Raw genomic sequence first — 14,048 nt, 5'->3', positions numbered from 1 at the left:
AAATCGAAGCATGGCTGAGGAGAAATGGTTTATGGAAATACGTTGACGGAACAACAGTGAAGCCGGCACGTGGTTCATCAGCAGTACCAACGGAAGCACTCACAAATTGGATTGAAAAAGATAATCAGGCGAGGACAGAACTCATTCTGTCGATTCAACCACGTTTGTTGAAGGACATTAAACATTGCAAGACGTCGAACGAGATTTGGATTAAGTTGCAATCGGTATATGCGTCAACTGGACCTGCAAAAAAGGCGGCATTGCTGAAGCAACTTATTCAGCGAAAAATGTGCGAGGGTAGTGATGTCAGAGATCACATGAATGGCTTCTTCGAGACTACGGACAAGCTCGTAAGCATGGGAGAGGTGATAAGCGACAATCTACAGACTGTCATATTATTTAATAGTCTCCCTCCATCGTATCAAGCTTTTCGTACAGCAATAGAGACGCGGGACACACTACCGTCTCCGGAAGGGCTGAAAGTAAAAATCCTTGAGTATAATGAGTCCACGCGGGAGGAGAGTGATAATGACGTCGTTGCAATGGCGTTTCGCCCAAAGAAAGGCCACGTACAATCGGGCGGGAAACGTGAGTTCAAGTGTTACAAATGTGGGGGAAGGGGACATAAGGCTAATGCCTGTCCTAGCAAGAAAGTAAATAAATCCCCAAATAAGCCCAATGACTTGGCAAATAATGTTGATGCGGCCTTCACAGTGAGTCATACTGTAATAAATTCTGATTGTGTGTATAAAGCAGCAACCAAAGCTGCCGATAAGCCATGGGTTTTAGACAGTGGGTGTACGTCACACTTATGTGGAAGTGGTGTGTTGTTCAACATGATAAATAAAGCGTCAAACGTTAGGTTGAACCTTGCAAGTGATGCGACAACTGAAGTTGAAGGTAAAGGTAAAGTGTGTATATCAGTAAGTAGTGACAAGGGCCAAAAACTGATAGAATTTCGCGATACTTTGTATGTGCCTAACTTAAGATCTAATTTAATATCAGTTGCAAAAATCACCGATAAAAATTTTGAAGTCATTTTCAAAAAGGACAGTGCGATTGTGCGTAGTTCTCAAGGAGATGTGATGATGATTGCCGATCGCAATGATGACCTGTATTATGTGCGCGAAAGTGTCGAGTGTGCGGAAACTGCAATTAGCAAACTCGATGATCAGTTATTATTGTGGCATGAGAGACTTGGACATTTGAACGGTAAAGATCTTGTAAAATTAGTAAGTGACGGGTTTTTACCAAAAATAAATGTAAGTAACGTGGATCGGTTATCTAGTTGTGAGGTGTGCCTAAAAGGTAAAATGACTGCTTTGCCTTTTCGCATTAAACATGAAAAGTGCAAAGAGGTACTTGAAATAGTACATTTGGACGTTGTTGGTCCATTTAGAACCGAATCCACCGGTGGAGCAAAATACTTCGTTACTTTTGTTGATGACTGTACGAGGTGGTGCGAAGTGTATTTTATCAAGCGCAAGTGTGGGGTTTTTGAAGCATTCAGACTATATCAACAATTAGTTGAGAGACAAACAGGCAAAAAGATTAAGTGTTTACAATCGGATAATGGTCGCGAGTATTGTAATACAGAGTTTGATAAATATTTGGCCGACCAGGGTATTACGCGGCGATTGAGTGTACCTTATACTCCCCAACAGAATGGAGTAAGTGAACGGATGAACCGTACACTGTTGGATATGGGTCGGTGTTTATTGCTGTCGTCTGGAATGAGCGGGATGTTTTGGTCTGAGGCTATAGCCACAGCGTGTCATATTAGAAATCGTTGCCCTACAGCCAGTTCAGACTTTGCAATTCCGTATGAAATGTGGACGGGCAGACGAAATAATATAAATTACTTCAAAAAGTTTGGGTCCAAAGTGGCTGTGTTAAATAAAGAACCAAATAAAGATAAATTGGCTCCGAGGTCCACAAGTGGCATTTTTGTAGGATATCCGAGAGAATGAAAAGGTTTTCGCGTGTGGATTCCAGGTGCACGGAAGTTAATTGAAGCGTGAGACGTGAAGTTCAATGAGGATACATGTAATGGCCCTTGGGATACACAGATTTTTGACGAGTGGATAATGTCAAACGATGATCACAAGAAGACAGTCGAATTATCGCCACGACCTGTCCAAAAATCCCCTGAATCGCCACAGACGCCCCAGGATGAAAGCGTTTCTCCTAAAAAACAGACTGTTAAACGTGGGCGCGGTAGACCCCGTCACCAAGTGGTGACCCCGATTCAAATAACCAAGTTGGCAATGAAGATGAAATCGAGGACGACGTTTTTGTCAATGTTGCAGAGGTTAGTATAAAAGAAGCGCTCAAGAGTGATGTATCAGATGAATGGCTGGAGGCTATTGAAAGTGAGGTTATATCGCTGATAAAGAATAATACTTGGGATATTATTAAAAGGAGCGATGAAGAAAATGTTGTTGGGTAAAATCGTCAAACGCAAGGCCCGATTAGTGGCTAAAGGATATAGTCAAAGGTACGGCGTTGACTATCACCAGACATTTGCACCTGTCGCGAGGCTAGAGACTTTGAGATTAATGCTAGCACTCGCAGCGCAACTCAAGCTACAAATTTGGCAGTTCGACGTAGTGACCGCATACCTAAATGGGTCATTGAAAGAAGAAGTGATCATGAAGGTACCGGATATGCTGATCGAGATGCTGCAGAGAATCATCGCCAGTGATAAGTTTGATATAAAAGTGTGTGCGCGTGCTAAAGAAATGTTACACCAACTAAAGAGTGGTGGAAATGCGTGCAAGCTGAAAAAGGCACTATATGGCCTAAAACAGGCTGGCAGACAGTGGTACGCGACATTAAGTGAGAAATTAGGACAAGTTGGTTTTAAAATAGCAAAAAATGAACCTTGTTTATTCTTTCAAAGAATTAAAAATTGTATAACTTTAATATTAGTGTATGTAGATGATATTCTTATTGCGTCAAATGATATGAAAGAGATAGATAAACTAAAGCGAGATTTAATGGAATCTTTTGAATTAAAAGAATTAGGTCTTGCAAAATATTGTCTTGGTTTAGAAATAGTTCAGTATGAAGAGCAAATAGAGCTCTCTCAATCGGGATATATCGCTGCATTGCTTAAACAATACGGAATGAATGACTGTAATCCGGTTGCAACGCCTTCCGAATTAAATGTACATTTTGAAAATGTGAGCGAGAATAAGTCACATGAAGAGTATCCATATTGCGAATCAATTGGTGCCCTTATGTATATATCTGTAGCGACTCGACCTGATATTTCGAATACTGTCTCTAGGTTAGCTCAATTCGTTGAAAAGCCACGTAAATGTCATTGGTTGGCTGCAAAACGTGTGTTAAGATATTTAACTAGGACTATAAGTGCTGGACTTGTTTATAGTAAAGTTGATAAGGCTTTAGTTGGTTATTCAGACTCCGATTGGGGTGGGTGTACGATTGACCGAAAGTCTTATTCAGGCTATGTATTTTTGTTCAGCGGCGCGGCTATATCTTGGAAATCTCAAAAACAACGTACGGTTGCTCTGTCGTCGACCGAGGCCGAGTATGTGAGTCTAGCAGAGGCTACGAAAGAAGCTTTGTATTTGCAAAGTCTGTTTCGCGAATTAGAACTGAGTGATTGGGCAAAAATGAATATTTTTGTAGATAACTATGGCGCACAATGTTTAGCTGTTGATCCCATGTTTCATGCGCGAACGAAACATATTGATATAAAATATCATTTTATACGCGGAGCAATTACGAATAAGTTGATAAATGTATGCCATGTATCGACGAATGAGATGATTGCTGATGTGTTAACAAAACCATTATCTCGAGTTATGCATGAAAAATGTATGGATGGTTTTGGATTCGGTTACTAATTACAAAATTAATTAATATTTTAGAGTATGCAGTTTGAGAGGGTGTGTTGAAAGTTTAATCACTATAGCAAACATGCATACTTATATATTTCTATAGTTATCTGAATTTAATATGTTACTCATAAATACCAATAGGGATTATTGTATTACTGTCTACTTGTAAGTAGTTAGTCTTTCTTGAACCATTAAGTTGTTACTACGTATAATATTTTCTTCTTATTGATAAATTGTATTTCAAACTATTTGACAATTATTTACACGTTTATTTATAACATTATTCCTATAAATAATCAACAATTTTATCCTAGATTGAAAAACTGGCCCTTAAATATTGACTCTAGTTAATAAATACAACTAAATGAAAAGAAAGTATATTTAGAAAAATACGAATGGAAAGTTATTTAATAATTAATTCTAGGGATTTTATATTGAAAAAAATATTTTAACATTTTTTGTTTTTAAAAAAATTTTTAATTCAAAGTTTGTATTTTTCCCGCGGAAATTGAATGTTTATAAAGTTTCAATATGAATCATTTAAAGTATCACTTTTCGTACAATATCTAGCAGCATTGATAAAATTTTATATCAATAAGCCGCGAACATTCTTTAGCTTAGATTGATAAACTAAATGATCAATTGTAAGCTTTTAATTTTACATATATTTTTAAAAAATTTTTACATTTTTGTAATTGTGATAGTTGTAAATTTAAATTTAAGACTTTAATACTTAATAATTTAAAAACAATATCAATGATAATAATAATAATAAATCGTATTACCAATTTATTTTTACCATTATAAATATTTTTAGTATTATCCATATTGTCATTGTTAGTATTGTCGTTATTATAATTATTATTATTTTCATTATTATTTAGTGTCAATATAATATTGTTGTTAGTAAATATCACAATTCGTAAACTTATAAATAATATTCGTATTATGTAAGAAATATCATCGTTTCAAACTTCGCTTAGTTAACAAGTAGTGCCACCTACAGTCTACAATCATCAAGACGTTTGTAGTATCTGTACAGTGCTCGAACAGAATTACTCAGATCTTGATCAGCTGACTTTTCCGAAGAAAGAAAAATCAAAAAATTCTAGCTCTTTTAAGTATTGACTCTAGTTACTAAATGCAATTGAATTATAAGAAAATATATTTAGAAAAATACATATGGAAAGTTATTCACTAATTAATTCTAGGGATTTAATATTAAAAAAAATATTTTAACATTTTTTGTTTTTAAAAAAATTTTTAATTCAAAGTTTGTATTTTTCCCGCGGAAATTGAATGTTTATAAAGTTTCAATATAAATCATTTAAAGTATCACTTTTCGTACAATATCTAGCAGCATTGATAAACTTTTATATCAATAAGCCGCGAACATTCTTTAGCTTAGATTGTAAAACTAAATGATCAATTGTAAGCTTTTAATTTTACATATATTTTAAAAAAATTTTTACATTTTTGTAGTTGTGATAGTTGTAAATTTAAATTTAATACTTTAATACTTAATAATTTAAAAACAATATCAATGATAATAATAATAATAAATCGTATTATCAATTTATTTTTACCATTATAAATATTTTTAGTATTATCCATATTGTCATTGTTAATATTGTCGTTATTATAATTATTATTATTTTTATTATTATTTAGTGTCAATATCATATTGTTGTTAGTAAATATCACAATTCGTAAACATATAAATAATTCAAAATCAAACGAACTTACCTTAAGTGATGTTCGATTGTAATTATATAAGAGTCTCGTTCGAGATGATTACATCGTAGTACCGCTACTTTGACTAATTCTAACCACACGTTTTAGAGTATAAATTGAAAAATTTCGGCTTCCCGCCGCCTGCTCCTACGTCGCACTCTAGCGGCTAATTGTCATATAGTTTAAAGCTTGTCCCAATGTTATGGAATTAAGCCTTAACTAAACTCTTTAATTTAGGGATGGGAAGAAATTTTTTGGGAGAAAAATAAAAAATTTTCTTTTGGGTGGGATGTAATCATCTCGAACGAGACTCTTATATAATTACAATCGAACATCACTTAAGGTAAGTTTGTTTGATTTTTTATTATATTACGAGTCTCGTTCTTCGAGATTACATCGTAGATGTTTAGAGCAAACCAACTTACTTTTTATTAATTACCTGTTACAGAGCTTAATGCCATAACATTAATTTTCAAACCTTAACTTAATTTAAGCCTCATCGACTTTGTTGATCAAATAGCACCTCTACAAACGATTCTCTTCTTAGTTCTATTGGACGTTTGTAGAACTTAGCGAACACCTGTGAGCTGGCTGACCATCCTGCTGTACTCTTTATGATGTTTACATCTAAACCTTTTGCCTCTGCAGCAGACGTGGCTGCGTGTCTGGTACTGTGAGCAGTGTACTTAGGATCTATCCCAGCTTCCACAAGACAGCACCTTATCCAGCGGCTTATTGATTGGGGAGTTGCCCTACGGTAGGGCCTCTTAAATGTAATAAACAGGTAGTCCTCTTTCCCTCTCAGATCTTTGGTTCTTTTTAGGTATTCTAACAATACCGTAGCGACGCAAGCGCTCTTTCGCTCTTTAAAAAATGGTAGATTAAAGGAAGGTTGAGCAGCCCCGACTCTAGATGTTTTAATCTGATCAGACACTTTTATAATGACATTGGTTTTTGAGATTATCATGTCGCTTAATTTGATTAAGGACAATGTCTGAACCCTATGCGCTGTAGCTAAGGCTAATAAAGATACCAACTAAAAGGTGAGAGTTTTTAGGTCCAGGGTTTTCAATGGTCCCAGTGCTACTACCCAGTTCAAGACTGCCTCCGTGTTCCAGGTGGTGTCATATTTAGGCTTGGGTGGTCTGTTCTTAAACACTCCTTTGAAAAAACGACTAATTGAAGGATCGCTACCCAAGTCTATCGTGCTTATAAGATTAATCGCTGATCTTTCTGAGTTAAGCGTGCCATATGATGCATCTTGATTGAATCGAAAGGTTAAATATTTTAGTACTAGGTAAATGTCTGGTTGTAAAGAATCTCTGTTGGTACTCTGACAATAACTCCACCAGTTCTTAAGAGCTACGTTGTACTGTTTGAGGGTAGAATCTGTTAGAGAAGAAATTAAAATTTCTACTGCTTCCGTTGGTATCAGTTTTTGTTGATACGAGCGCCGGAGAGCTTCCCTGCAACCAGGGAAAGATGATTCGCTAACGGATGGATTAGAGACCTGCAAGGAGATAACAGTAAATTAGGTGAAGGCGAAAAATGCAGCGGTTTTTCTGATAGTATTGACTTAAATAAGGGAAACCAAGGCTGAGTAGGCCAATGGGGAACCACCACTATTCCCTGAGCTTTATCTGAAATAATTTTTTGCAATACTTTGGCAACCATTGCGAAGGGTGGGAAAGCATAAAAAAAATATCTACTCCAATCTATAGTAAAAGAATCAATGTAACGAGCTTCTGGATCCCGTTTCCAGGCGCAGAAAATTTTGGTCTTAGCATTACTTCTTGATGCGAACAAGTCTATTTCTGGTAACCCCCATTTTTCTATTATGGTTTGAAAAAAGGGGGCCCCTAATTCCCATTCAGTATCTATATTGACTCTTCTAGATTCCCTGTCTGCGTCTGTGTTTTCTCGTGAGGGAATGTAAGAAGCGAAAATCCAGATCTTTCTCTTTTCGCACCAAGTCCAGATATCTTTAGCTCTTTGATGAAGTTCTACGTATTGTAACCCACCCATTCGATTAATGTACAAAATCGCCGTGGTGTTGTCAACTCTAAGCAAGATTTCGCAATTTTGAACTTCTTTAGCAAAGCACTTAAGTGCTAGGAGCGCTGCTATAATCTCTAACTGATTTATATGTAACCTCTTTTCTTTCTGAGACCAGAATCCATGAGCATTATCTCCATTGCAGTGAGCACCCCAACCTGTGAGCGATGCATCAGAGAAAATCTCTAACTTATAATTTAAAGACCTAATCGGATTTTTTACTACTGGAATATTATTCAGCCACCACTCAAGATCTTTCTTTACCTGAGAGTGAATAATCATACATCGATCAAAGTTTTGATCATTTAGGATTAGTGCCTTCATTTTTTCTCTCTCTAACATCATGGTATATAGCATGCCATACGGTACACCTGGGCATGCTGCAACCAGTACTCCGATTAAACCCGCCATCTCTCTAATGAGACAAGAATCTTTGCTCAAAAATTCTTGAATTATTTTAATTAACTTACACTTTTTTTCCCCAGGTAAGGAGAGTATCATGTCTCTGGAGTTTATAATAAAACCTAAATACTGACATTTGTAATCTGGTTCATGTTTACTTTTCTCTTCATTTACGATAAATCCAAGCTCTTTGAAAATTTTTCTCGTTGCTGCTACATTTTTTCTACATTCAGACAGAGACTTACCGATGCAAAGCGTATCGTCTAGGTACGCTGTCGATAACCATCCTCTTTCTCTAAGAAAGTTCAGGACTGGCTTTAGTAATTTTGTGAACACATACGGGCTTGTACAAAGTCCAAAAGGTAAACATTGAAATTCAAAGATCTGGTCTTTGAATTTAAATCTTAAAAATTTTCGACTACGGGGACCAATTTTTACCAAAAAATACGCATCTTTCAAGTCCAAGTTACACAGAAAATAATTTTGATAAATTAATTTTAAGGCTACTCTCATATCCTCAATTTTAAAATGACTAGTATTTATAAATTGATCTAAGCATTTAAGGTTTAAAATGAATCTCTTAGCACCATTTGGTTTCGGAACAAGAAAAAACGGTGATAAAAATTGGTCTTCTACGGGTTCGCATCTAACTATCGCCCTCATAGCTATTAGCTTCTTTATTTCATTTTCTAAAGATCTTTCGTTTTCTGACGAAAAACGTAAGTCTGTTAAAGCTCAGGGCCCAAGGTGGTTTTTCAAGAAAAGGAATTTCATATCCTTTCACACAATTTAGGACAAAAGAATCACTGGTGATCTTTTTCCATTGTGGAAGAAACTGACTGAGCCTTCCTGCAACTAATCTCACCTCATTATTTATTTCTTCTTCCCTGCATCCGTTGGTGGTTGAGTCTTGCTGGTTGACTTCGAGGCATTGCTGTATACGTTCTTGCTGCTGTGCTGAGATGAGGGAAACTTCGCCTGGTACTGTTTCGGGCCCTGATACGAGTTACCCTGTCTCGCAAATGGGCCCCTCTAGTTTAAAGTACGTCTCGGCGCTGGGTTGCTTACTTTTTTGTTATTACTAGAGGACGAAGGAAGAGGAGACGCCTTGATCTCTTTGCCAATTTTCTCCATAGACTTTGCGGTTTTAATCTTCTCGGTTAGCTTCTCTCCAAACAACAGAGACCCAGGCTTGGTCGCCTGTAACAAGTTTTTCATTGACTTGGTCAATATTGGAGAGATAAAAGCTCTTCTAGCTGAAGAGACCTGGTAGTGCAATTGTGCCATGAGTTTGCCTGCATCCGCTAGTATTTCTAACAACTCTAGGCGATCTAGAGGCTCTTCTTCATCTCTGATGATCATTGTAATGCCTTGTCCCAAGGCTGACAAGGCCGAACCAGCTAGGTTTTGTTCTAGGGTAAATAGCTGATCTCTCTTGACGCCCGTTTCGTTCAGTGTAGCTGAAATTTCTTCATTTAATTCTGGGGCCTCGAGAGAAATATTTCCCTTACGCGGATATTTCTCTAACACCTTGTCTTTAACCTCTTTTGGTAACCCGTCAGTCAGCCAAGATGACCAACGCGACACCAAACTCTCGTGCAGCCCCACTTGTTCTTTTTTCTTTGCTCCTGGATCATCTCCTAGAAGCAGTTCTACCTCGTCATCTAATTTCTTAGACTCAGTTGTCTCAGTAGACCCTGTATTAGCTACTACTTGAGTCACATTCTCAGGCTGCATCTGCGCAAGCTCGTCAACGAACTTGTCTGAGTCCGAGACAGACTTTTGCTCTTTCAACGCGGGATTCTCTACTTGAGGATTGACGGTTTCATTTTCTTTATCAGAATCGGCCCGAATTCCATCTGCAAGAAAAATTTAATCAATTAATTTTTCCCATAATACCAGATGGACGTTTATTGCACTGGTTGTTATTGCCTCCTACGTGCAAAATTCACCAGCCAGAACGCCCGTCGAGGTCTCATTTTTTCGAGTCCTGACGTCGTGTTATCTTAGAGATAAATTTATAACAATAAAATTTAGTTTATCTTTTTCGAATGCTTTCATAACTGTGTCTGAGAGACATTGCACTACTCTCTCTAACCTCCGAATCCGCTTCTCACAATTGTCATTCTCATCTCTTTCTCTGCTTCGTTTTTTATCTTTACCCATTATCTTGATACGGGTAAAAAATTTTTCTTGATCCAAAAAAAAAAAGAAAAAACAATATAGGCCAGTAAATCGTGAATAAAAATTAATATATAAAATAAATAAAATTCTCAAACATGTGATTTTGTCTAGCACAAAGAACGTTATGACAATTAGCCGCTAGAGTGCGACGTAGGAGCAGGCGGCGGGAAGCCGAAATTTTTCAATTTATACTCTAAAACGTGTGGTTAGAATTTGTCAAAGTAGCGGTACTACGATGTAATCTCGAAGAACGAGACTCGTAATATAATATTCGTATTATGTAAGAAATATCATTGTTTCAAACTTCGCTTAATTAACAAGCAGTGCCACCTACAGGCTACAATCATCAAGACGTTTGTAGTGTCTGTACATTGCTCGAACAGAATTACTCAGATCTTGATCAGCTGACTTTTCCGAAGAAAGAAAAATCAAAAAATTCTAGCTCTTTTAAGTATTGACTCTAGTTACTAAATGCAATTGAATTCGAAGAAAATATATTTAGAAAAATACATATGGAAAGTTATTCACTAATTGATTCTAGGGATTTTATATTAAAAAAAATATTTTAACATTTTTTGTTTTTAAAAAAATTTTTAATTCAAAGTTTGTATTTTTCCCGCGGAAATTGAATGTTTATAAAGTTTCAATATAAATCATTTAAAGTAGGTTGGCAATAGCCTAGTCGGCTCGGTGCCCGCTTTTCGAAAGAGTGGGACCCGGGTTCGATCCCGGCACGCACCAATATTTTTCAGTGATTATAGATAAAAATATGTGCGTTACGTTGCCAGCCTCTGAACGTGGCAGAGATAGCCGGGCGGCACACGTTTGACTTGAGCGATCACCCATTTTAAGCAACAACTTGAATGAGTGACCGCTCTAGTCAGCGTTGGCTAGCGCGAGGGATCTCTGTACACTAGGAGAAGGGCCTAATGCTTCAGTGGTCGATAAAGAAGAGTTTCTTATCAATCACTGTAGACTTAGCCCAGCTCCGACTGTACTATCATGGGTTTTCTCTGTGGTTTCCCCATGATTCTGTTCCAACAGCCTGAGAGGCAAGGTGCAGGGTAAATACGGTACAGAAAGCACAAGTCGGACCACAGCCGCAAAAATAAAAAGCAGGAAATTCGATAATAAAAAAGTAGGAAATACAGGTTGAGGATATAAACATTTGTAAAATGTAACAGAGTTATTAAAATAACTGTACATCTGGAAACAATAAAAAAAAAAAAAAAAAAAAAAAAGTTTGGAAAATCCAAAAGTGCACGCCTCATAACGCTCATTCATTTTTTAAGAAAAAATAAATTGTGTAACTGATAAAAAAAAAAGAAAATTATAATTAAGTAATTTCTTACAGAGTATTTTTTTTTTTTTTAAATATCAGCGCCCTCTTTTCTTGTTATATGCGCACGCACTCTAAAAAAATCTAGCTTTATCAAGTGGCGCCATAGTTTTCACGTGACAAATAAGAAAAATTCGTTTGTCTTTGTACGGTTATATCGTAAGAAATTTTAATAAAAATTCAATTTAAAAAAAAAATACGTAAACTAGGCTACTGATATGAAATACGGACCCAGATGATCGCATTCGTAAACTAATAAAAAAGGTCCGGTCTTGAAATATCAATTTGTTCGGGAGTAATCATTGGTACATCCAAAATGGGGTGACATCCGGACGTCCACGTAAAATTTTTTTTAAAACCTTTTTTTTTTCAAAATAGCTACATGAAATGATTTTAGAAAGTAAAAGATGGTTTAATTTAAGTGTTTTCTCCGTGTACATCTACTTATATTATTGTATAAGTGTAATATGGTTGTAATAGAGGCATTTAAAGATCAAAAAATTACTTGACCTTGACGAGTCGAGTATAAAGCACAACCTCACGCGCTTCGCGTTATGAGGCGTGCAAAAAAATCATTTAAAGTATCACTTTTCGTACAATATCTAGCAGCATTGATAAAATTTTATATCAATAAGCCGCGAATACTTTTTAGCTCAGATTGATAAACTAAATGATCAGTTGTAAGCTTTTAATTTCACATATATTTTGAAAAATTTTTTACATTTTTGTAGTTGTGATAGTTGTAAATTTGAATTTAATACTTTAATACTTAATAATTAAAAAACAATATCAATGATAATAATAATAATAAATCGTATTATCAATTTATTTTTACCATTATAAATATTTTTAGTATTATCCATATTGTCATTGTTAATATTGTCGTTATTATAATCCGAACAAAAACATTTTCACTATAAAAAAGTCGCGCCAAGTCCATGTTCATAAGACTATTAGGAAAAAAAAAATTTTTTTTTTCTTTACAAAAACATACAAAATAAAAAAATAAAAAAATCCAAGTAACCGATATGATTGTTTATGATTTTCGGAAATTAAAAAAAATTTTATTGTAAATTTAAAAATTAAAAAAAAAATTTTAGAACGTATTTAGTGTGCGTGGTTGCAAAATATTTTACTTTTGATGAAATTCGTAAAATCTATTTACTAGGACTTTAAAAAAATTGAAATACACAATAATAATAAGCGGTGCTTGCTACGTGGCCTCCAAGCGGCGCATCGCGGGAAACGCAGACCATAACACCAGGTCTGTAGGCGAACGACGTAGCCGATGCAGTGGGCCAACTACCCACTGCATTGAAATACTGAGTTACAACAAGACGTAATCTCAGAAGTGCTCCCCACAACCGGTCCTTTTCGGATGAGGACCATTCATCAGGTGGGAGGAGCACGCCGGACCCGATGAACGATGACGACCCTGGCGCTTTAAGGACTTACTTTAAGTGGACGGAGGAACTACGAGTCGACCTCTTGGTGTGCTACCAACGTAGCGAGCCGGGGGTGAGCGGTTATATGGCCCGGATGCACACTCTTTGGAGTGATATGCATCCGGAGCTAGAGCATTTTACGCCTAAACACCTGCGTAATTATGCCGCTTATCTTCGGCGTAATAGAAGATCGCTTGTGCCGGATAGAAGGCAGTCTAATAGACTTTCCTTTCCGGCGCAATTACACCAAGAGCGACGCCGTTCCTCCTTGGATGACAACAATCCCTTTATAGGACGGCAAGTAAGTATATCTAAAAAGATAACTTACTCCCAACAACAGCTAGAAGCGGTAAATGAAGATCTCCGTGCAAACATCCTGGAGGATTCCACCCTGCTCACTGTGAGCCAGGTTGTGTATGGTGCAGCAGTTTCAGCTTTTCCGAGAGAGAGACATTGTCTCTCGATCGAGGCAAGGTTGAGACAGCGCATCTCACAACTTGGACTCAAAATTGACAGATCCCGGAAACAGGTCTCCCGCATTCAGTGTGTGATTGAGTTTGAAACAACTCAAAGAGCATACACGCCCCGAATTCGGCGCATTGCTGCTGAACTTCGGTGGCGTCATCACACACTGAATAAGAGTACTCTTCTTGTCATCAAGGAAGAGTCTCTCAATAAATTGCGGGCTCTAGTGACTGCCAAAAAGTCACTAGAGAAAAGGCTGAAGCGGTTGGTCGACAACTCGTTGTTTCGATCCAGCCCTTCACGCTTTCTGACATCAAAGACCGATGTTACCGGGAATTATCCAACACCTGAGCGGGTGGAAGCTTTTTGGACTGAGTTGTATGGAGATCAACCAAACGTGAACGCCAATAATCCAGCTCTGCACGACTTTAAAGCATTCTGTCGGGAACACCGTAGACAGAATGCTGATGAAGAGAGCCCTGCAGTCAGTGTGAATGAAGTTCGTTCAGCTCTAAATGGCAGCAAAAATTGGGCTGCCCCGGGACCAGATGGCAT

The 14,048-nt window shown here is 36.9% G+C and overlaps 1 protein-coding gene across 1 annotated transcript; it reads right to left on the bottom strand.

Moving 5' to 3' along the window:
• Positions 1–9,092: 9,092 nt before the first annotated feature.
• On the bottom strand, positions 9,093–10,226 carry LOC123271746. The gene is made up of 2 exons (XM_044738142.1): positions 10,178–10,226; positions 9,093–9,919 (listed from the first exon to the last, which is right to left on the bottom strand). Exons 1-2 carry the CDS (start codon positions 10,224–10,226, stop codon positions 9,093–9,095), a joined length of 876 nt encoding a protein of 291 aa, XP_044594077.1.
• Positions 10,227–14,048: the final 3,822 nt, after the last annotated feature.

Source organism: Cotesia glomerata, linkage group LG9, assembly GCF_020080835.1.
Source record: "Cotesia glomerata isolate CgM1 linkage group LG9, MPM_Cglom_v2.3, whole genome shotgun sequence".
NCBI classification, from domain to species: Eukaryota; Metazoa; Arthropoda; class Insecta; order Hymenoptera; family Braconidae; genus Cotesia; species Cotesia glomerata.
The sequence above is the reverse complement of the archived record's forward strand: the minus strand, read 5'-3'. Positions and strand labels throughout refer to the sequence as shown.